This window comes from Heterodontus francisci, chromosome 29 (assembly GCF_036365525.1).
Source record: "Heterodontus francisci isolate sHetFra1 chromosome 29, sHetFra1.hap1, whole genome shotgun sequence".
NCBI classification, from domain to species: domain Eukaryota; kingdom Metazoa; phylum Chordata; class Chondrichthyes; order Heterodontiformes; family Heterodontidae; genus Heterodontus; species Heterodontus francisci.
Window position 1 is genome coordinate 43,266,087 of NC_090399.1, and position 24,201 is coordinate 43,290,287.

General features: G+C 47.9%; 1 protein-coding gene across 1 annotated transcript in view; it reads right to left on the minus strand.

The window, feature by feature from the left end:
- LOC137345808 (collagen alpha-2(XI) chain-like) overlaps positions 1 to 24,201 on the minus strand; it is a 730,020-nt gene that overhangs the window by 101,643 nt on the left and 604,176 nt on the right. The window contains exons 26-31 of the mRNA XM_068009057.1: positions 15,795 to 15,839; positions 11,470 to 11,523; positions 9,560 to 9,604; positions 8,073 to 8,126; positions 7,903 to 7,947; positions 5,783 to 5,836 (exon numbers count right to left, since the gene is read on the minus strand). Coding sequence (XP_067865158.1) covers positions 5,783 to 5,836; positions 7,903 to 7,947; positions 8,073 to 8,126; positions 9,560 to 9,604; positions 11,470 to 11,523; positions 15,795 to 15,839 — 297 coding nt within the window. The remainder of the gene's footprint in view (positions 1 to 5,782; positions 5,837 to 7,902; positions 7,948 to 8,072; positions 8,127 to 9,559; positions 9,605 to 11,469; positions 11,524 to 15,794; positions 15,840 to 24,201) is intronic.

The window sequence follows — 24,201 nt, forward strand, 5'->3', positions numbered from 1 at the left end:
TCATCTCCTATTTAAATGACTTTTCTCTGTACCACATCAGATAGCCGAAATATGTTTCAGGGGGTAGAAACCAGTGCCAGCAGAGAGCAATCCTAGCTCAGGTACAGCACTGACTAGATAGAGAGTAAAGCTCCCTCTACACTGTCCTATCAAACACTCCCAGGACAGGTACAGCACGGGTTAGATACAGTGTAAAGCTCCCTCTACAAACAAAAGAAAACAAAAAGGAAAAAAAAGAAAAAAAAACAGGTTAGATACAGAGTAAAGCTCCCTCTACACTGTCCCCATCAAACACTCCCAGGACAGGTACAGCATGGGTTAGTTTTTAGAGATACAGCACTGAAACAGGCCCTTCGGCCCACCGAGTCTGTGCCGACCATCAACCACCCATTTATACTAATCCTACACTAATTCCATATTCCTACCACATCCCCACCTGTCCCTATATTTCCCTACCACCTACCTATACTAGGGGCAATTTATAATGGCCAATTAACCTATCAACCAGCAAGTCTTTGGCATGTGGGAGGAAACCGACACAGACACAGGGAGAACTTGCAAACTCCACACAGGCAGTACCCAGAATTGAACCCAGGTCGCTGGAGCTGTGAGGCTGCGGTGCTAACCACTGCGCCATTGTGCCGCCTGATGCAGAGCAAAGTTCTCTCTACAAACAAAAGAAAACAAAAAGGAAAAAAAAGAAAAAAAAAACAGGTTAGATACAGAGTAAAGCTCCCTCGACAAACAAAAGAAAACAAAAAGGAAAAAAAAGAAAAAAAAAACAGGTTAGATACAGAGTAAAGCTCCCTCTACACTGTCCCCATCAAACACTCCCAGGATAGATACAGCATGGGGTCAGATACAGAGTAAAGCTCCCTCTACACTGTCTCCATCAAACACCCGCAGGAGAGTTACAGCACGGGGTTAGATACAGAGTAAAGCTCCCTCTACACTGTCCCCATCAAACACTCCCAGGACAGGTACAGCACGGGTTAGATACAGAGTAAAGCTCTCTCTACAAACAAAAGAAAGCAAAAAGGAAAAAAAAATGAAAAAAAATGGGTTAGATACAGAGTAAAGCTCCCTCTACACTGTCCCATCAAACACTCCCAGAGCAGGTACAGTACGTGCCCACATGCAGCAAGACCAGGACAACATTCACACTACACACATGCCAGGCAATCACCATCTCCAAGAAGACAGAATCTAACCATCTCCCCTTGATGTTCAGCAACATTACCATCATTGAATCCCCTGCCATCAATATCCTGAGGGTTATGATTGACCAGAAACTGAATTGGACCAGACATATAAATACTGTGGCTATAAGGGCAGGTCAGAGGCTAGGAATTCTGCAGCAAGTAACTCACCACCTGACTCCCCAAAGCCTGTCCACCATCTACAAGACACAAGTCAGGAGTGTGATGGAATACTCTCCACTTGCCTGGATGGGTGCAGCTCCAACAACACTCAAGAAGCTCGACATCATTCAGGATAAAGCAGCCCGCTTGATTGGCACCCCATCCACCACCTTCAACATTCACTCCCTCCACCACCGACACACAGAGGCAGCAGTGTGTACCATCTACAAGATGCATTGCAGCAACTCATCAAGGCTTCTTCGACAGCACCTTCTAAACCCGTGACCTCTACCACCTAAAAGGACAAAGGCAGCAGATGCATGGCAACACTACCACCTGCAATTTCCCCTCCAAGCCACGCACCATCCTGACTTGGAACTAAATTGCCCTTCCTTCGCTGTCACTGGGTAAAAATCCTGGAACTCCCTTCCTAACAGCACTGTGGGTCTACCTACCCCACATGGACTGCAGTGGTTCAAGAAGGCAGCTCACCACCACCTTCTCAAGGGAAATTAGGAATGGGTAATAAATGCTGGCCTGGCCAGCAATGCCCACACCCCATGAATGAATAAGAAAAAGTCCTTTTCTCCTACCTCATCTATTACAGTGACGGCAGATACGGTGCAAGTTAGATGCACAATATAATTCCCTCAACAATGCCCCAAGAATGTGTCTTTACCCAAACCTTCTGCATTCATTTGAACCCAATATGCTGATGGAAGAATAGCTACTGGGAAGGTGCATGATGCGGGTAATCCCAGAATAATGCTGGATCCTGTCACACTCTCATCATGTCTGCAGCCATTCCTTGAATCAACCCCATGCCCTTCTATCCGGCAGTAGCAGGTATTGAAGGGGAAATACAAATGTAGGTGTCTCATCCAAGGATACCATGTTCTTTGTAGGCTTCAGACAGACTTTGATTTGAAAAGGTCAGGCTGTGATTAAAAGTGAGTGGGATCCAGTGAGCTGAAATAACCATCTGTTCAATTCAAAAAGATATTTGAGCAAATCACACAAGATGTTTGTATTTGAATTGAGTGACTTATCTTCCTTTTCAGGCTCTTGCCCAACATTAAAGACTGGCTCGGCTTTGATTGTACCAAAAGGAGCTGGGACATCCATTTAAGAGTTAAGATGGTTTTAACCTTTCCTGTCACCCTTTATATACTGTGGCAGGACAACAGAAATCCATACCGAGCCAAGTATTGAACAGCAGTGCTTCATTTCTGTGACATAGCTGTCAGACAATGCCAGCAATACAGGGAATGCCATAACCTCAAAATATCCAGGGTAGGACAGAGTTTCCTGGAACTGCCGATAACTTTCTTGAACTTTTCCAAAGGGTACGATAACTTCTTTACCAAGAAATCCCAATTGCTGACTCATTTCTCATATTACACTCAGCATGTTGGAAGGTCAAGAGTTCAAAAGAAAGACTCGCTTTTAATGTTCCTAATTAGCCCTGGTATTCTGAAAGCTCTCACTGGGTGAATTGCTTTGACATGCAGTGAATGTTGTTACATAGGCAGAAGGTGGCAGCGGTTTTGCACACAAAGACATCAGCGAACATTAATCTGTGTTTTGGCGTTGGTAGCTGAGGGAATAATATTGGGTAGGACACTAGCAGAAACTAACTGCTCTTCTTCCAATCGTAACCACAGAATTTTTAGTGATCCCACTCCCCCGGAAAGACAAAACAGGGCCTCAGTTAAACCCATCGAGTCTTGCTTCAGCTGACATATCCAGGGGCTGAAGGTAGATACACAGTGAGAACAGTAAATGGTAGACCTGGTAGAGCCAGCCTGGCTTTCTGAGGCTGCCTTATGCACCCTAGACTGCCGGCAGGCCCAGTCCAATACGGTGCTGGCACTAACTTGGGAGCAAATGATTCTGTGCTTTGCAAAAGCCCAACAAAAACAGTCATTCCAGTTCTTGCAAGAGGGAGCCGCACAACTGAAGATTTTGCATGTCTCACGTCTCTCAGTGGACTTTGCGGGTCATATGACGTCCTTGGTAGGAATCTTCTGAAATATCTCCACAGCCATCCTGAGCTTCAATGGCAGCTCACACTTCTCAATGGTAAAAGCGACCGCATCTTGAGAAGATGCTGTATGCCTACTTGCCAGGTCTTCTCTGGTCTTCAAGCTGTGCCCTTCTATCCCTTGGACAGTGCTACTGAGCAGTTACAATGGTACAATTGTGCTGCAGACATCAAAATAGGTTACTGCACGATCCCAAAACTGAGCTTCGTCAAGGATCTCAATATTCTCTTGTGTGCGTTTTAAAAAATTCTTTCATGGGATGTGGGCATCGCTGGCTAGGCCAGCATTTAATACCCATCCCAAATTGCTCTTGAGAAGGTGGTAGTGAGCTGCCTTCTTGAACCACTGCAGTCCATGTGGTGTAGGTACACACACAGTGCTGTTAGGAAGGGAGTGCTAGGACTTTGACCCAGCGACAGTGAAGGATCAACGATATAGTTCCAAGTCAGAATGGTGTGTGACTTGGAGGGGAACTTGCAGGTGGTGGTGTTCACATGCATCTGCTGCCCTTGTCCTTCTAGTTGGTAGAGGTCGCGGGTTTGGAAGGTGCTGTTGAAGGAGCCTTGGTGCATTGCTGCAGTGCATCTTGTAGATGGTACACACTGCTGCCACTGTGCGTCAGTGGTGGAGAGAGTGAATGTTGTGCATGAGGTGCCAATCAAGTGGGCTGCTTTGTCCTGGATGGTGTCGAATTTCATGGCTGATGGTATCTTGAATCCATTTACCCACTTTGGTTCCATAACCCTTCAGACCATTACATAACAAAAATCCATCAAGCTCATTTTTACATTTTTCAATTGCCACTCCTCCCCCTCAGCCTCAATGGTTTCTTAGCGGAGAGAATTGCAGATTTCCACTCCCCTTTGTGTGAAAAAGTGCTTCCGGACATCAGCCGTGAACAACCTGGCTCCAAGTTTAAGGTTATTCCCCCTTGTTGTGAACTCCCCCCACCAGAGAAAACAGTTGTCACTATCTACCCTATCACATCTTTTAAACATCTCAATCACTGGTGCCTTTTATTTGTGAATATCACCCCAGTGCCATTGGGGCGGCACAGTGGCGCAGTGGTTAGCACTGCAGCCTCACAGCTCCAGGGACCCGGGTTCGATTCCGGGTACTGCCTGTGTGGAGTTTGCAAGTTCTCCCTGCGTCTGCGTGGGTTTTCTCCGGGTGCTCCGGTTTCCTCCCACAAGCCAAAAGACTTGCAGGTTGATAGGTAAATTGGCCATTATAAATTGTCACTAGTATAGGTAGGTGGTAGGGAAATATAGGGACAGGTGGGGATGTTTGGTAGGAATATGGGATTCGTGTAGGATTAGTATAAATGGGTGGTTGATGTTCGGCACAGACTTGGTGGGCCGAAGGGCCTGTTTCAGTGCTGTATCTCTAATCTAAAATCTAATCTAACCCGGCTTGGCATTTATCAGTGACTTTTTATCAGAGGAGAGTTATCGAGCCAGGATAAAGGAAGTGCACTGGACCGGAACCAAACTACTGCATACACACACACACACACACACACACAGACACACACACACAGATACACAGACACACAGACACACACACAGACACACACACACACAGACAGACACACACAGACACAGACACACACACAGACAGACACAGACACACACACACACACACAGACACACACAGACACACACACACACCATATAAATACCGTGGCTACAAGACCAGGTCAGAGGCTGGGAATTCTGTGGTGAGTAACTCACCTCCTGACTTCCCAAAGACTGTCCGCCATCTACAAGGCACAAGTCAGCAATGTGATGGAATACTCTCCACTTGCCTGGATGGATGCAGCTCCAACAATTCATAGACTGGCTTACCACCACCTTCTGAAGGGCAATTAGGGATGGGCAATAAATGCTGGCCTGGCCAGCGACGCCCACATCCCATGAACAAATTTTAAAAGATCTAATTGAATAGCAGAACAGGTTCAAGGATCTGAATGGTCTCTACCAGTTCCCACGGCAATTTATCTTCTTGCGTTCTCTGTTTTGGGATGACACTGTATGTGACTGTTTCCATAGTGACAGCCGCCCCCATGCATGATACAAAGAACCCTAAAGCTATGGTCTATCAAGGGCCTGTACGGTCGTCCACAGCAAGGATTGTAAAGCAGAAACCATGAGCCCATCTTTAGGGATTCTTGATATGGAATCGGCCAACTTCATCACAGCTCAGTGTGTCGGGATTCCTTGCAGTGAGGTCAGGGGTCATCTCATTCCGTTTATAATGAAGACAAAGCATCGTCAATGCAAACCAGTGAAGTGTCAGTGGCCAAGAACACGCCAATAACACGCACCAAATTATGGCCTATTATAAGATGGATTATTCTTAAATCAGTGTGCTTACTCGTTCACCCTTGAGGCCCATGTCTCCCTTGAAGCCTGGGAAGCCATCTTCACCCTAGGAGAAAGCAGTAGGCAATGAGTGAACTATAGCAAAACAGAATGACACAAGAAATAAATCCTCTACCTTCCTCAACAATCAATCGCTAGAGACACAAGAACCTGCATTTCCATAGCGCCTTACACAACCTCAGCACATCCTAAAGCACTTCAGAGCCAAGGAAGTCCTTTTTGAATGAAGTGTTGGCAGCTGTTGTAATGTAGGAAATGCAAGAATCAATTTATGCACAGTGGGATTCCACAAACAGCATGGTGATAAAGACCAGATTTTTTTTTTTATTGATGTTGGTTGAATATTGGCCCAGGACACTGGGGAGAGATCCCCTGCTCTTCTTTAAAACAGTGCTATAGGACCTTTTGCGTCTATCCAAGGAGACAGCTGGGCCTCAGATTAGTGTCCCATCTGAAAGCTGGCACCTCTGACAATGCAGCACTCCCTTCGTACTGCACCGAAGTGTCAGCTCAGATTTTGTGACCAAATCTCTGGAGTGGAGCTTGAACCCATGATCATCGGACTCAGAGGTGAGCGTACTGTCGACTGAGCCAATTGAAATTAATGGAATAAATAACGGTGGATTCTGTAAGGAATATGAGAGGAACCCCACCAGATTCTCTTTACCCACAGGGTAAAGGTGACGATCTCACCCCATGTGACACCACCTCCTTCCTGAATCATCAACAACAGCAACTTATATTTATATAGCACTTTTAACATCATAAAATATTCCAAGGTGCTACACAGGAGCATTATAAAACAAAATATGACACTGAGCCACATAAGGAGATATTGGATCAGATGACCAAAAGCTCAGTCAAAGAGGTAGGTTTTAAGGAGTGTTTTAAAGGAGGAGAGGTGGAGAGGTGTAGGGAGGGTATTCCAGAGCTTCGGGCCTAGACAGCTGAAGGCACGGCCGCCATTCGTGGAGTGATTAAAATCAGCGATACTCAAGAGGTCAGAATTGAAGGAGCGCAGAGATGTCGGAGGGTTGTGGGGCTGGAGGAGGTTACAGAGATCGGGAGGGCCGAGGACATGGAGGGATTTGAAAACAAGGATGAGAATTTTAAAATTGAGACGTTGCTTGACCGGGAGCCAGTGTAGGTCAGCGAGCACAGGGATGATAAAGGAACTGTACTTGGTGTGAGTTAAGACACAGGTAGCAGAGTTTTGGATGACCTCAAGTTTACAGAGAATGGCAGAGCAGTCAGGAGTGTGTTGGAATAGTCACACACATCACCTCTGGCCAGCACCACCCAGCAAGGCTATTATCCAAACCCATCGCTCCTGACATAGCAGAAACTACAGTCACCTTAATAGTTTTTTTTGTTCACACCATGCCTGGCATTACAGGAAGCCATTGGCTCCCAATGGCACTAATGCATGCTTCGCAGTTGGCTCACCCCACAAGAACGACAAGGGTGCCCAGGTAAACTGTCTACACGTGGGTAGGGCTGTGGCACGAAATAGCAGCTCCTGAGATCTGCAATGGACCGGAGACCAGCGGTGCCAAATTGGTGCCAAGTAGGGCCTTTGCCTCTGACCAGAGAGTGCCCTACTGACTGTGCCAAAGCGTGACGCTCTCGGTTACTGCCAGGCAGAGCTGGCTCCTGTGGGAGAACAGCTGAGGTGCCAAAGCCCACCAGACACCACCTCCTGCCTGAAAACGGGCATAGAGAAGATGAGCTAAAGTGGGTAAATGGTTGGTTGGTTTGTCGAAGCCAAGCTTGGGGTTTAAGGGCCTGCAGATTGTAAGGAGGAGGGAATATTAAAGGAGGTGAGGAATTCCAAAGACCTGAGGTCCTGGAAAAAGCGAGTTAGAGCAGGAGATCCCGGCAGAGTGAGTGTGTAAGGAGGAGGTAAAGACGGGTAGTTGGAGCTGAGGGAGGAGGGAGTTCAAAGAAGCAATGGCCATAGCTATATCCATAAGCTGGAGAGAGATTAAAAAAAGATGGAGAAAGGAACTGGAGGAGAGAGCCGAGAAAAGGATGGCCAATCAGTAGACACATATCGGCACCATGTTCAAATGGACACGCAAAAAACCCGAAAACTGAATCAAACATTCTCACCTTTTCACCTTTGTGTCCCTTCAGTCCTCGGATTCCCTCAGATCCCTGAAAGAAACAGAGGGACGGTTAGTCTCGGGATGGAGATGTGAGCGATGACGACAAACAATGTCTCAAACGCTCAGGGTTACGAGACACAAACGCAGTCATTCACTCTCGACACGGATTCTCACCTTCACACCACGTGGCCCAGGATAGCCAATCGGACCCTGAGGACCTGACGGGCCCTGTGTGAAAAAAAGAAGAGCGAGATGGTTACACATATAATTGTCCCGAGTAAAGGAGGGCGGAGCTGGGGGGTAGGGATGGTGGCCTCACCTTGTCTCTTCCCAGCACTGCCACTTCTTTAGACCTCACTTAAGTACTGAGGTAGCGCACTCACTTTCAATCAGGAGAACGCAGAGGTAAAATATCATTTAAAATAACAGGCCGTGGCTGGCAACACAGACATTTGAAGATCTGGATGCCTCTGCGAGATAGCTTGTCTTGGATTCATACACAATGGTACAGCCATCAGTATAGTGGTTTTATATCTCTGTGAAATACATTTGGCTGGGGTTGTTCTCCTTGGAGCAAAGGAAGTTGAGGGGAGATTTGATAGAGTATAAATTTGATCTGGATTATGGCAGGTTTAGATACAAAAGACAAAGAAAAGCTGATGTACAAGGGAGCACAGATTTGAAGGATTTGGGCAAGAGATACATGGTGGGGATGTGAGGAAGAACTTCTTTTACACTGCAAGTGGTAATGACCTGGAACTCGCTGCCTACGAGAGTGGTGGAAGCAGAGATGATGAATAATTCCAAAAGGAAATTGGATGGGCACTTGAGGGAAATAAATTTGCAGGGTTACGGGGCTCAAGCGGGGGAGTGGGACTGACTGGATTGCTCTGCGGAGAGTCAGCATGGACTCGATCGACCGAAGGGCCTCCTTCTGTGTTGTAATGACCCTATGACTTTGTTCAACATGAGCAAACCTTCACAAGCCCGGCATTACTGTGCTTTGTTTTCCTCTGAGAGATTTCCCCATGATTGACTCCCCTTTGACCTCCCTCTGGTCATACAGCTTAGGGAACCTGCCTCCAACTGGGAGGTAAGACAATGGAGAGGGAGAAATTGGAAAACTGAAACAAAAAGCAAAGTGGAACTTCAACCAAATATGTAGAGCCCCTCCCGTCATAACACTCAGACAAAGCTCCTCCTCAAAGACATCCTTTAACTAACATACGAGGAAGTCGCCCAAAGCAATTCACAGCAAGTAAGTGCAGTCACTGTTATGTAGACAAATTGGGCATTCAAACTGTGCACAGCAAGATCCCACAAACCGCAAATCAATGAAGATCCAGATAATCTGATTTTTCTTTTTAAGTGATGTTGGTTGGGGGGGGAAATCAGCATTGGCCAGGACACTGGGGAGAACTCCCTTGCTCTTCTGCAAAATAGTGTAATGGGATCTTTTATACCCAAAGGATAGCACCCCTGACAATGGAGCACTGTCACTGAAGGGCCAGATAGGTTATGTGCCCATACTCCAAAGATCAGTTTGACCTTACAAGCTTCAATTGCTTTTATTTCAATCAACATCTCAGCTCAACTCCTTAGAGTAACCAAGAGTGAGCAACCCTTCCTTGGCCAGAATCAAGCCTCAATGAGATACGTACCTGGTTACCTTTGGAACCCGTTGGCCCTTCTTTACCCGGGTGACCCTGTGAAGAATGAAACCACAGGTCAGAGGTCACGTAACACCAGGAAAGCAAACCCACATCCTGATAACGGTTGGAGGTCAGATCTCACCAATCAGCAGACAAAGAAACACACTCCAATAAAAACCAAAAACACACATTACCAATACAGGCCAGATGACGCCAACAAGCAATAAAACAATAAATAATTGCCACAGTTTATTCAATGCCACAACTCCGAGATGAGGTGAAGTTTAAGAATCTGTTAAAACTTATTTTCAAACCTTGATTTTGTGGTCACCCTTATTTTTTTCGGAATAAGCAAGTGTTGGTGTGGCTGTTTCTAATTTCCCAGACTGTCGCTGGAATCTCAAAGCTACCCCCACATCAACCCCTTCAATCGTTGAGTGGCTTTAATACAGGTAACATCAGTGCTCACTTCAGCATCACAGTGCCTGAGCGGACAAGTGGCCTATCCAGGGAGGCTGACATTTTCCTTGCCTGACTGGCAGTCTAAGGGTTAGGACCACAATATCACCAACAAGTTCAAACTCGCTGGAAATTTCTATGATTTTGTTTTTTAAATCAGATCACACTTACTTTTGAAAGAAGACGTCTTAGATCACTGGGCAGAACATAGCAACAATGACACTTTCCTCCAGAGCGAGTCAGTTCCGCAGTGGGCACCCATCAGCTGGACATGCACCTTCTATACTGTGACATCTGGTAGCCAAGTTACTGATAGACCAGCAACATATAACTAGCCTTGGGACATCGTGCTTTATGGAGTTTTAGTCCCAGAAGACTGCTTTACTTTTCAATAGCTTTTTAAAAAATTGTTTACATGAGTGGAAGCAATGATTTTTCGATTTCAATCTTATTGTGAAATCCCTCTTTGAAAAATGGACTATTTGAAGGAGTTTTGTTTGGTCTAGCATGCTCCGAGCCACCCCCACAGTGGAATGGTTTGCATTCCATCAACGGGAATTAGATTTCGACAAGGAAAACTTACAGGGCTATGGAGAGTGGGAAGGGGAGTAGGACGAATTGGATCACTCTTTCAGGGAGTGGGCACAGGCACGATAGGCCGAATAGCCTCCTTCTGTGCTGCATGGGTCTACAGTCCTTTCAGGAATAGGGGATGGGACCAGTTTGTTTGGTCTATCCATCCTGCTTCCCATATTAAACTGCACAGAATTTACACAGCATCATTTCTTTAATCTCCAGGGAGAGGTTTCCAAGCTCAGATAGCTTGGAGAAATCTTTCATTCCCACTTCACCAAAGACCTATGAACAGAAAGTCCTCAGGGTGTCAATGCATTGCTGAAAGTTTGACCGTGCCAAGCCCCGACATGCCCAGGAGGGGCTGGAGCTAAAAAGCAAGCTGTTTGCTGCTTGCCCCACCCAATGTAATAGATCACCGGATTACAGGACTATCTGGAGCCAGGTTGAAAGGATCCCAGCCAAGCCCCCGCTTCACCCACGCACCCCACCCCCCCCACCCCGCGTGCCCCCCCCCCCCCCCACCTCATGTGACAGGCCTACCCCTCCAAGTCCTATCACTGAGCTGGCTGGTCAATTACGAACAGCGCCCAGGAGTACTGCAGACCTGTCTGGCTCAGGTATCGGATAGCAGGGTCAGCCACCGAATGCTGAGCTGGTCCCAACCTCTGACTGTTTCATCCCAGAGCCACCCACGCAACCCACCCCCCACCTCGCCCCCCCAGGATAAATTAAAGAGCAGTCAGCTCATCTGTGCTGCTCAAAGGGCTCAGTCGTCCTGTTCCTAAACCTTCCCCTCCCTTCCCTGCATAAACAGTTGTCACTGGGTCAATTTATAAAATGCACCGAGCTCGTTGTCTAAAGTCAGAAAGTCTGTGGATACCTACAGGAGGACCATCAGCACCAGGGATTCCAGGCAGACCAGGCTTTCCAGTTGGACCCTGTAGGAAGAAAAACCAGGAAGGAATATTAGAGTGATCTTCTCCTGGCCCTGAATCAAAACCAGCAAAAATACATAGCATTTATCTAGCACCTTTCACATAGTAAAATGTCCCAAGAAACTTCACAGGAGCGTTATTTAGCAGAATTTGACACAGAGCCACATAAGGAGCTATTATAGCAGATGACCAAAAGCTTGGTCAAAGAGGGAAGTCTTAGTGAGCATCTTAAAGGAGGAAAGCAAGGTGGAGAAGTGAACAGGTGGAGAAGTTTGGGGAGGGAATTCCAGAGGTTAGCAGCTGAAGGTACGGTCACCAATGGTGGAGTGATTAACACTTGGGATAATCGAGAGGCCAGAATTAGAAGATGGCAGAGATCTTGCAGGAGTGCAGGGGCTGAAGGAGGTTACAGAGATAGGGAGGGGTGTAGGGTCTGGAGGAGGTCACAGAGATATGGAGGGGTGTAGGGCTGGAGCAGATTACAGAGATAGGGAGGGGTGTATGTGCTGGAGGAGGTTACAGAAATATGGAGGGTGTAGGGGCTGGAGGAGGTCACAGAGATTTGGAGGGTTGTAGGGGCTGAAGGAGGTTACAGAGATAAGGAAGGTTGAAGAGGCTGGAGGAGGTTATAGAGATAGGGAGGGATGTAGGACTGGAGGAGGTTACAGAGCTAGGGAGGGGTGTAGGACTGGAGGAGGTTACAGAGATAGGGAGGGGTGTAGGGGCTGGAGGAGGTTACAGAGATAGGAAGGGGAGAGGCCATGGAGGGATTTGAACACAGCAGTAAACTACAGAATTGTGATCTGCTCCTTAGATATGGATGGGAAATCACATCCCTGAGCTTCCCATCATGTGCCCATCAGTGCTACTCCCCACTGACAGTGTGGGTTCAGCCCTTACATCTCCGATACACACAGGTGGGGCCCATGACAAATAAACACAACTGCTGCCTTTCTGTTGGACAGATGCACTGAAGTGTTTTTTGTATTCATTCACGGGATGCGGGCGTTGCTTGGCTCTCTTGGCATTTCTTCGTGGACAAAGATTTTGGGAAGGTTGTCCTCATCAGTTGCAGACCCGCTAGTGGCTAGTCATGCCTATGTGTAACTGGCAGATTCTCCCACAGCGGGTACAAGTGAAGGTCTAGTAGCTGCTGGGGGCAATTGGATCTATCCTTCTCCTCCTTTTCTCTTTCATACTGGTTCTTCGCTCAGTCTCAAAGGTGTCTGTAGCCCTCCTGACGTAGTATCTCCAGGCATCAAGATCTATGGCCTGCGATTCCAATTGGCGATGGTTGATGTGGCACACAGAGAGGGACTTCTTCAAAAGTTTGCGTGGGGTCCCTCTGTTCCTTTTACCCATGGTCAGCTCTCCATACAACACGATCTTGGGCAGGCGACTGTCATTCACCCGAGCATTGTGACCCACCCAACGCAGTTGGCTTTGCAGGAGGATGGCCCCGATGCTGGTGATGTTGGCCGTTTCCAGGACTTCATTGTTTGTGATGTGGTTCTGCCAGCGGATCTTGAGGATGCTGCGGAGGCAGCGCTGATGGTAAGTGCTCTAGACGGCGTGCATGACGGCGGTATAGGACCCATGACTCGGTGCCATACAGAAGGGTGGTGAGGACTACGGCTTTGTACACTTTGAGTTTAGTCTGTGCTCTGAGGCTGTCTTGGCTCCACACTCGTTTGTAGAGTCGGCCAAACGTACTGTTTGCTTTTGAGAACCTATTGTCCACTCCTTGTTTATGGTGGCATCAAACGAGATGATGCTCCCCAAATAAGTAAATTTCTTGATGGCATTTAGCTCGGTTCCCTCGACAACAATGCTTGGTGGTCTATATTGTTCTTGGGGTGCAGACTGATGCAGGATTAGGTTTCTTTAAACTAATTTTCAGTCCGAAGAGTTGTGCCGCCTCAGAAAAATGTGTTGGTATATGTTGCAGGTCTGACTGACTGTGGGCCAGGAGAGCACAGTCATCGGCAAAAAGAAGCTCACGTATGAGTTTTTCTTGTGTCTTTGTGTGAGCCTGAAGATGCCTGAGGTTGAAAAGGCCTCCATCAGTACAGAAGTGTGTGGAAACTCCCTCCTTGAGGTCTTCCATTGCCTGCTGCAGAATCATGCTGGTGAGTAAGGTCAGAGCCAGTGCACATCCCTGCTTCACGCCATTGGACATTCAGAAGGGACTTGAGAGGTCACTGTTTTGCTTGACTTGTCCGGACTGATTTTCATGAAACTGCTGCACCCTTGCCAGGAACCTGGGTGGGCATCCAGGTTTTACAAGGATTTTCCAAAGTCCATCTCTGCTCACAGTGTCGAATGCTTTGGCGAGGTCTACGAAAGTGACGTACAGGCCTTTGTTTGGCTCACAACACTTTTCTTGTAATTGTCTGAGTGCAAATATCTAGGCCAGCATTTATTGCCCATCCCTAATTACCCTTGAGAAGGTGGTGGTCAGATGCCTTCTTGAACCCCTGCTGTCCATGTGGGGGGAAGGTACACCCACAGTGCTATTAGGTGGGAGTTTCAGGATTTTGACCCAGCAACAGTGAAGGAACGGCAATGTAGTTCCAAGTCAGGATGGTGTGTGGCTTGGAGGAGAACGTGCAGGTGGTGGTGTTTATTATTTATTTATTTAGAGATGCAGCACTGAAACAGATCCTTCGGCCCACCGAGTCTGTGCCGACCAACAACCACCCATTTATATTAATCCTACATTCATGCCATATTCCCTACCACATCCCCACCATTCCCTGATCACCTACCTATACTAGGGGCAATTTACAATGGCCAATTTACCTATCAACCTGCAAGTGTTTGGCTGTGGGAGAAAACTGGAACACCTGGCGGAAACCCACGTGGTAACAGGGAGAACTTACAAACTCTGCACAGGCAGTACCTAGAACTGAACCCGGGTCGCTGGAGCTGTGAGGCTGCGGTGCTAACCACTGCACCACTGTTCCCATGCATCTGCTGCCTTGTCCTTCTAGTTGGTAGAGGTCGTGGGTTTGCAAGGTGCTGTTTAAGGAGCTTTGGTGCATTGCTGCAGTGCATCCTGTAGATGGTACACACTGCTGCCACTGTGCATCGGTGGTGGAGGGAGTGAATGTTGAATGTGGGGAGTGGAGTGCCGATGAAGCTGCTTTGTCCTGGATGGTGTCGAGCTTCTTGAGTGATGCAGGAGCTGCACCCATCCAGGCAAATGGCAGTTTGACACAGTCTTCAGGACATGTCAGGATTGCTTGGATCAAGTATGGAACTCTTCATCTTTGCCCGTTCAACCTCGTTTCCTTCTCTCATCAGTGCAGTGATGATTCCACAAACTCCAGCCACATTCCTGTAACTTATCCAAGTGGACCTGAACAGCTAGACTATTCAAGACTGTACAGCTGTGCAGCTGACCCCAGTCCTGCTCTCGCCTGAGATCTGCACCTATCCCCCCACAAGGAATCCATAGAGGATGATCAGAAGTGAGAGTCCCAGTGGAGTTTTATTGCTCTCTCTCTATTTCTCTCTCTCTCCCGCTCTCCAGCCCAGGATGAGCTGAGATCAATCATAATAGAGATCAAGGAACCCGGTGCAGAGCTGGGATCCTCCTGGACCATGTACCTCAGCAGAACACAGAGTGGTGCATTTAGCAACTCAGCCACTGCGGAAGCCCATTGGATGACAGGATAATGGTCAGGATCGATGGTCACCGATCACTATCTTGAGGAAACACTCGGTCAGCCCTCAAGGCACCCAGATTCCAGACCAGGCAGCCACTGTTAGGATTTTCCAGAACAAGACCGGACTTGAAAAAGACACGACGGTGAAATGATCAGCAAAGCACACTCTTCTTCCCCAGCTCCATTAATTCAGAGCTTTGAACTCTAGGCTGAAGCACGAGACTTAACCCAAACGCTGAATCGCCCCCAGTCAGACATTCCCAGTGAGAGTTGGCTCTGAGTATTGCTCGGGAAAGTGCCGACTTCCGGAGCCTGATTCTCTGTTCCTCCAATGGAAAAGTAGGGACTGTGATTTTATCGCACAGCACACGCTGTGAGTACCATTTCTGAGGCAAAACGTCCAGTCCTAAATGGTTCTGTAAGAAACTCGGCAAAAGGACAAAATCAAATGAAACTGAATTTGGTCGTTCTGCCACTGCGAGACTGGTGCGTCAGCCAGGAGGAGATCAGCACTGACAGACCGGGGAATCAGTCAGCATCTTACACAAGGGTGGAAACAAGCTAATGATCAATGATGGAGGTTCTCCCACACATGTGACTTACCTTGTGACCCGGAGGTCCCATGGCTCCCTGAGGTCCAGCTATACCCTGCAGGAGAGGAGGGACAAGAGGAAAGGATCAATGACACATTGGAGCCACTAAACATCACGCTCACCTTAAGCACATCGGCAACTAGTTCCTTGGAGGGATCCATCACGTGGAATAGATGTGGGCTTAGCACCACACACCCGATCCAAGACTAGTCCTCGAGCACTTCCACAACAGAAATAGACCAGAGCCAAGCTTGGCGACTGTCATCTAAATATTAGATTGTGAAAATTAGGGGGAAAAAAACAATCTGTATCAACCTGGAAAGTACCAAATAAGGTCAGGCAAAAGATCATAGACAAGGTCTGTACCCGGTAGCGAAGGGACAGTGTTCATAGACCAGGTCTGTACCCGGTAGTGAAGGGACAGTGTTTGTCGAGCAGGTCTGTGTCCGGTAGTGAAGGGACAGTGTTCATAGACCAGGTCTGTACCCGGTAGTGAAGGGACAGTGTTTATAGACCAGGACTGTACCCGGAAGTGAAGGGACAGAGATTATAGACCAGGTTTATATGCGGCAGTGAAGGTGCAGTGTTTATAGACCAGGTTTGTACCCGGTAGTGAAGGGACAGTGTTTATAGACCAGGACTGTACCCGGAAGTGAAGGGACAGTGATTATAGACCAGGTTTATATGCGGCAGTGAAGTTGCAGTGTTTATAGACCAGGTTTGTACCCGGTAGTGAAGGTGCAGTGTTTATAGACAAGGTTTGTATGCGGTGGTGAAGGGACAGTGTTTATAGACCAGGTCTGTATCCAGTAGTGAAGGGACAATGTTTATAGAGCAGGTCTGTACCCGGTAGCGACGGGCCAGTGTTCACAGACAAGGTCAGTACGCAGTAGTGAAGGGACAGTGTTTCTCGACCAAGACTGTACCCAGCAGTGAAGGGACAGTATTTATTGACCAGGTCTGTACCCGTAACTGAAGGGACAGTGTTTATAGACCAGGTCTGTCCCCGGTAGTGAAGGGACAGTGTTTATAGTCCAGGTCTGCATCCAGTAGCGAAGGGACAGTGTTTATAGTCCAGGTCTGTATCCAGTAGCGAAGGGACAGTGTTTATAGAGCAGGTCTGTACCTGGTAGTGAAGGGACAGTGTTTATAGAACAGGTCTGTACCCGTTAGCGACGCGCCAGTGTTTACAGACAATGTCAGTACGCGGTAGTGAAGGGACAGTGTTTCTCGACCAAGACTGTACCCAGCAGTGAAGGGACAGTTTTTATAGACCAGGTCTGTACCCGGTAGTGAAGGGACAGTGTTTATAGACCAGGTCTGTACCCGGTAGTGAAGGGACAGTGTTTATACACAAGGTCTGTCCCCGGTAGTGAAGGGACAGTGTTTATAGACCAGGTCTGTACCCGTTAGTGAAGGGACAGTGTTTATAGTCCAGGTCTGTTCCCAGGGCCTGTTCCTGTGCTGTAATTTAAAAAAAGGGCAGGACGCAGTGGCGCAGTGGTTAGCATTGCAGCCTCACAGCTGTAGGGACCCGGGTTCGATTCTGGGTACTGCCTGTGTGGAGTTTGCAAGTTCTCCCTGTGTCTGCGTGGGTTTTCTCCGGGTGCTCCGGTTTCCTCCCACAAGCCAAAAGACTTGCAGGTTGGTAGGTAAATTTGCCATTATAAATTGTCACTAGTATAGGTAGGTGGTAGGGAAATATAGGGACAGGTGGGGATGTTGGGTAGAAATATGGGATTAGTGTAGGATTAGCATAAATGGGTGGTTGATGGTCGGCACAGACTCTGTGGGCCGAAGGGCCTGTTTCAGTGCTGTATCTCTAATCTAATCTAGTAGCGAAGGGACAGTGTTTATGGACCAGGACTGTACTCGGTAGTGAAGGGACAGTGTTTACATTCCAGGTCTGTTCCCAGAAGTGAAGGGACAGTGTTTATAGAGAATGTCTGTACCCGGTAGTGAAGGGACAGTGTTTATAGACAAGGTTTGTACCCAGTAGCGAAATGAAAGTGTTTATAGAGAAGGTCTGTACCCGGAGGTGAAGGCACAGTGTTTATAGACCAGGTCTGTACCCAGTAGCGAAGGGACAGTGTTTATAGACCATGTCTGTATACGGTAGTGAAGGGACAGTGTTTATAGAGCAGGTCTGTACCCGGTAGTGAAGGGACAGTGTTTATAGACCAGGACTGTATCCAGTAGTGAAGGGACAGTGCTTATAGACCAGGTCTGTACCCAGTAGTGAAGGGACAGTGTTTATAGAGCAGGTCTGTATCCAGTAGTGAAGGGACAGTGTTTATAGACCATGTCTGTATACGGTAGTGAAGGGACAGTGTTTATAGAGCAGGTCTGTACCCGGTAGTGAAGGGACAGTGTTTATAGACCAGGACTGTATCCAGTAGTGAAGGGACAGTGTTTATAGACCAGGTCTGTACCCGGAACTGAAGGGACTGTGTTTATAGACCAGGTCTGTAGCCGGTAGTGAACGGACAGTGTTTACAGAACAGGTCTGTACCCGGTAGTGAAGGGACAGTATTTACAGACAAGGTCTGTAGCCGGTAGTGAAGGGACAGTGTTGATAGACCATGTCTGTATACGGTAGTGAAGGGACAGTATTTACAGACAAGGTCTGTATCCGGTAGTGAAGGGACAGTGTTTATAGACCAGATCTGTACCCGGAACTGAAGGGACTGTGTTTATAGACCACGTCTGTACCCGGTAGTGAAGGGACAGTGTTTATAGACCAGATCTGTACCCGGAACTGAAGGGACTGTGTTTATAGACCAGGTCTGTACCCGGTAGTGAAGGGACAGTATTTACAGACAAGGTCTGTACCCGGTAGTGAAGGGACAGTATTTACAGACAAGGTCTGTACCCGGTAGTGAAGGAACAGTGTTTATAGACCAGGTCTGTACCCGGTAAAAAAGGGACAGTGTTTATAGACCAGGTCTGTACCCGGAACTGAAAGGACTGTGTTTATAGACCAGGTCTGTACCCAGTAGTGAAGGAACAGTGTTTATAGACCAGGTCTGTACCCGGTAAAAAAGGGACAGTGTTTATAGACCAGGTCTGTACCCGGAACTGAAAGGACTGTGTTTATAGACCAGGTCTGTACCCGGCAGTGAAGGGACAGTTTTTATAGACCAGGTCTGTACCCGGAACTGAAAGGACTGTGTTTATAGACCAGGTCTGTACCCGGCAGTGAACGGACAGTTTTTATAGACCAGGTCTGTACCCGGAACTGAAAGGACTGTGTTTATAGACCAGGTCTGTACCCGGTAGTGAAGGGACAGTGTTTATAGACCAGGACTGTACCCGGTAGTGAAGGGACAGTGTTTATAGAAAAGGTCTTTACACGGTAGTGAAGGGACAGTGTTTATAGACCAGGTCTGTACCCGGTAGTGAAGGGACAGTGTTTATAGACCAGGACTGTACCCAGTAGTGAAGGGACAGTGTTTATAGACCAGGTCAGTACCCAGTAGCGAAGGGACAGTGTTTATAGACCAGGTCTGTACCCGGTAGCGAAGGGACAGTGTTTATAGACCAGGTCTGTACCCGGTAGCGAAGGGACAGTGTTGAAAGAAAAGGTCTGTACCCGGGAGTGAAGGGACAGTGTTTCTAGACCAGGTCTGTACCCGGTAGCGAAGGGACAGTATTTATAAACCAGGTCTGTACCCGGTAGCGAAGGGACAGTGTTTACAGACGAGGTCTGTACCCGGTAGCGAAGGGACAGTGTTTATAGACCAGGTCTGTATCCAGTAGCGAAGGGACAGTGTTTATAGACCAGGTCTGTACCCGGTAGCGAAGGGACAGTGTTTATAGACCAAGTCTGTACCCGGTAGCGAAGGGACAGTATTTATAGCCCAGGTCTGTATCCAGTAGCGAAGGGACAGTGTTTATAGACCAGGTCTGTACCCGGAACTGAAGGGACTGTGTTTATAGACCAGGTCTGTACCCGGTAGTGAAGGAACAGTTTTTATAGACCAGGTCTGTACCCGGTAGTGAAGGAACAGTTTTTATAGACCAGGTCTGTACCCGGAACTGAAGGGACAGTGTTTTTAGACCAGGTCTGTACCCGGTAGTGAAGGAACAGTTTTTATAGAACAGGTCTGTACCCGGTAGTGAAGGAACAGTTTTTATAGACCAGGTCTGTACCCGGAACTGAAGGGACAGTGTTTTTAGACCAGGTCTGTACCCGGTAGTGAAGGAACAGTTTTTATAGAACAGGTCTGTACCCGGTAGTGAAGGAACAGTTTTTATAGACCAGGTCTGTACCCGGAACTGAAGGGACTGTGTTTATAGACCAGGTCTGTACCCGGTAGCGAAGGGACAGTGTTTATAGACCAGGTCTGTACCCGGTAGCGAAGGGACAGTGTTTATCGCCCAGGTCTGTATCCAGTAGCGAAGGGACAGTGTTTATAGACATGGTCTGTACCCGGAACTGAAGGGACTGTGTTTATAGACCAGGTCTGTACCCGGTAGTGAAGGAACAGTTTTTATAGACCAGGTCTGTACCCGGTAGTGAAGGAACAGTTTTTATAGTCCAGGTCTGTACCCGGTAGTGAAGGAACAGTGTTTATAGACCAGGTCTGTACCCGGAACTGAAGGGACAGTGTTTTTAGACCAGGTCTGTACCCGGTAGTGAAGGAACAGTTTTTAGAGAACAGGTCTGTACCCGGTAGTGAAGGAACAGTTTTTATAGACCAGGTCTGTACCCGGAACTGAAGGGACTGTGTTTATCGACCAGGTATGTACCCGGTAGTGAAGGGACAATGTTTATCTTCCAGGTCTGTATCCAGTAGCGAAGGGACAGTGTTTACAGACCAGGTCTGTACCCGGAACTGAAGGGACAGTGTTTATAGACCAGGTCTGTACCCGGTAGCGAAGGGACAGTATTTATAGACCAGGTCTGTACCCAGTAGTGAAGGGACAGTTTTTATAGACCAGGTCTGTACCCGGAACTGAAGGGACTGTGTTTATAGACCAGGTCTGTACCCAGGAGTGAAGGGACAGTTTTTATAGACCAGGTCTGTACCCGGAACTGAAGGGACTGTGTTTATAGACCAGGTCTGTACCCGGAAGTGAAGGGACAGTGTTTATAGACCAGGTCTGTACCCGGAACTGAAGGGACTGTGTTTATAGACCAGGTCTGTACCCGGAAGTGAAGGGACAGTTTTTATAGACCAGGCCTGTACCCGGTAGCGAAGGGACAGTGTTTATAGACCAGGCCTGTACCCGGAACTGAAGGGACTGTGTTTATAGACCAGGTCTGTACCCGGTAGTGAAGGGACAGTGTTTATAGTCCAGGTCTGTATCCAGTAGCGAAGGGACAGTTTTTATAGACCAGGTCTGTACCCGGAACAGAAGGGACTGTGTTTATAGACCAGGTCTGTACCCAGTAGCGAAGGGACAGTGTTTATAGTCCAGGTCTGTACCCGGTAGCGAAGCGACAGTATTTATAGACCAGGTCTGTACCCAGTAGTGAAGTGACACTTTTTATAGACCAGGTCTGTTCCCGGTAGTGAAGGGACAGTGTTTTTAGACCAGGTCTGTACCCGGTAGTGAAGGAACAGTTTTTATAGAACAGGTCTGTACCCGGTAGTGAAGGAACAGTTTTTATAGACCAGGTCTGTACCCGGAACTGAAGGGACAGTGTTTTTAGACCAGGTCTGTACCCGGTAGTGAAGGAACAGTTTTGAGAGAACAGGTCTGTACCCGGTAGTGAAGGAACAGTTTTTATAGACCAGGTCTGTACCCGGAACTGAAGGGACTGTGTTTATAGACCAGGTCTGTACCCGGTAGCGAAGGGACAGTGTTTATAGACCAGGTCTGTACCCGGTAGCGAAGGGACAGTGTTTATAGCCCAGGTCTGTATCCAGTAGCGAAGGGACAGTGTTTATAGACATGGTCTGTACCCGGAACTGAAGGGACTGTGTTTATAGACCAGGTCTGTACCCGGCAGTGAAGGAACAGTTTTTATAGACCAGGTCTGTACCCGGTAGTGAAGGAACAGTTTTTATAGTCCAGGTCTGTACCCGGTAGTGAAGGAACAGTGTTTATAGACCAGGTCTGTACCCGGAACTGAAGGGACAGTGTTTTTAGACCAGGTCTGTACCCGGTAGTGAAGGAACAGTTTTTAGAGAACAGGTCTGTACCCGGTAGTGAAGGAACAGTTTTTATAGACCAGGTCTGTACCCGGAACTGAAGGGACTGTGTTTATAGACCAGGTATGTACCCGGTAGTGAAGGGACAATGTTTATCTTCCAGGTCTGTATCCAGTAGCGAAGGGACAGTGTTTACAGACCAGGTCTGTACGCGGAACTGAAGGGACAGTGTTTATAGACCAGGTCTGTACCCGGTAGCGAAGGGACAGTATTTATAGACCAGGTCTGTACCCAGTAGTGAAGGGACAGTTTTTATAGACCAGGTCTGTACCTGGAACTGAAGGGACTGTGTTTATAGACCAGGTCTGTACCCAGGAGTGAAGGGACAGTTTTTATAGACCAGGTCTGTACCCGGAACTGAAGGGACTGTGTTTATAGACCAGGTCTGTACCCGGAAGTGAAGGGACAGTATTTATAGACCAGGTCTGTACCCGGAACTGAAGGGACTGTGTTTATAGACCAGGTCTGTACCCGGAAGTGAAGGGACAGTTTTTATAGACCAGGCCTGTACCCAGTAGTGAAGGGACAGTTTTTATAGACCAGGTCTGTACCCGGAACTGAAGGGACTGTGTTTATAGACCAGGTCTGTACCCGGAAGTGAAGGGACAGTGTTTATAGACCAGGTCTGTACCCGGAACTGAAGGGACTGTGTTTATAGACCAGGTCTGTACCCGGAAGTGAAGGGACAGTTTTTATAGACCAGGCCTGTACCCAGTAGTGAAGGGACAGTTTTTATAGACCAGGCCTGTACCCGGAACTGAAGGGACTGTGTTTATAGACCAGGTCTGTACCCGGTAGTGAAGGGACAGTGTTTATAGTCCAGGTCTGTATCCAGTAGCGAAGGGACAGTTTTTATAGACCAGGTCTGTACCCGGAACAGAAGGGACTGTGTTTATAGACCAGGTCTGTACCCAGTAGCGAAGGGACAGTGTTTATAGACCAGGTCTGTACCCGGTAGTGAAGGGACAGTGTTTATAGACCAGGTCTGTACCCGGAAGTGAAGGGACAGTGTTTATAGACCAGGTCTGTACCCGGTAGCGAAGCGACAGTATTTATAGACCAGGTCTGTACCCAGTAGTGAAGTGACACATTTTATAGACCAGGTCTGTTCCCGGTAGTGAAGGGACAGTGTTTATAGTCCAGGTCTGTATCCAGTAGCGAAGGGACAGTGTTTATAGACCAGGTCTGTACCCGGTAGCGAAGGGACAGTATTTATAGACCAGGTCTGTACCCGGAACTGAAGGGACTGTGTTTATAGACCAGGCCTGTACCCGGTAGTGAAGGGACCGTGTTTATAGACCAGGTCTGTACCCGGAAGTGAAGGGACAGTGTTTATAGACCAGGTCTGTACCCGGAAGTGAAGGGACAGTTTTTATAGACCAGGTCTGTACCCGGAAGTGAAGGGACAGTGTTTATAGACCAGGTCTGTACCCGGTAGTGAAGGGACAGTGTTTATAGACCAGGTCTGTACCCAGTAGTGAAGGGACAGTTTTTATAGACCAGGTCTGTACCCGGAACTGAAGGGACTGTGTTTATAGACCAGGTCTGTACCCGGAAGGGAAGGGACAGTGTTTATAGACCAGGTCTGTACCCGGTAGTGAAGGGACAGTGTTTATAGACCAGGTGTGTACCCGGTAGTGAAGGGACAGTGTTTATAGACCAGGTCTGTACCCGGTAGTGAAGGGACAGTGTTTATAGACCAGGTCTGTACCCAGTAGTGAAGGGACAGTTTTTATAGACCAGGCCTGTACCCGGTAGTGAAGGGACCGTGTTTATAGACCAGGTCTGTACCCGGAAGTGAAGGGACAGTGTTTATAGACCAGGTCTATACCCGGTAGTGAAGGGACAGTGTTTATAGACCAGGTCTGCACCCGGAACTGAAGGGACAGTGTTTATAGACCAGGTCTGTACCCAGTAGTGAAGGGACAGTTTTTATAGACCAGGTCTGTACCCGGAACTGAAGGAACAGTGTTTATAGACCAGGTCTGTATCCAGTAGCGAAGGGACAGTATTTATAGACCAGGTCTGTACCCGGTAGTGAAGGAATAGTTTTTATAGTCCAGGTCTGTATCCAGTAGCGAAGGGACAGTGTTTATAGACCAGGTCTGTACCCGGTAGCGAAGGGAAAGTATTTATAGACCAGGTCTGTACCCAGTAGTGAAGGGACAGTTTTTATAGACCAGGTCTGTACCCGGAACTGAAGGGACAGTGTTTATAGACCAGGTCTGCACCCGGAACTGAAGGGACAGTGTTTAT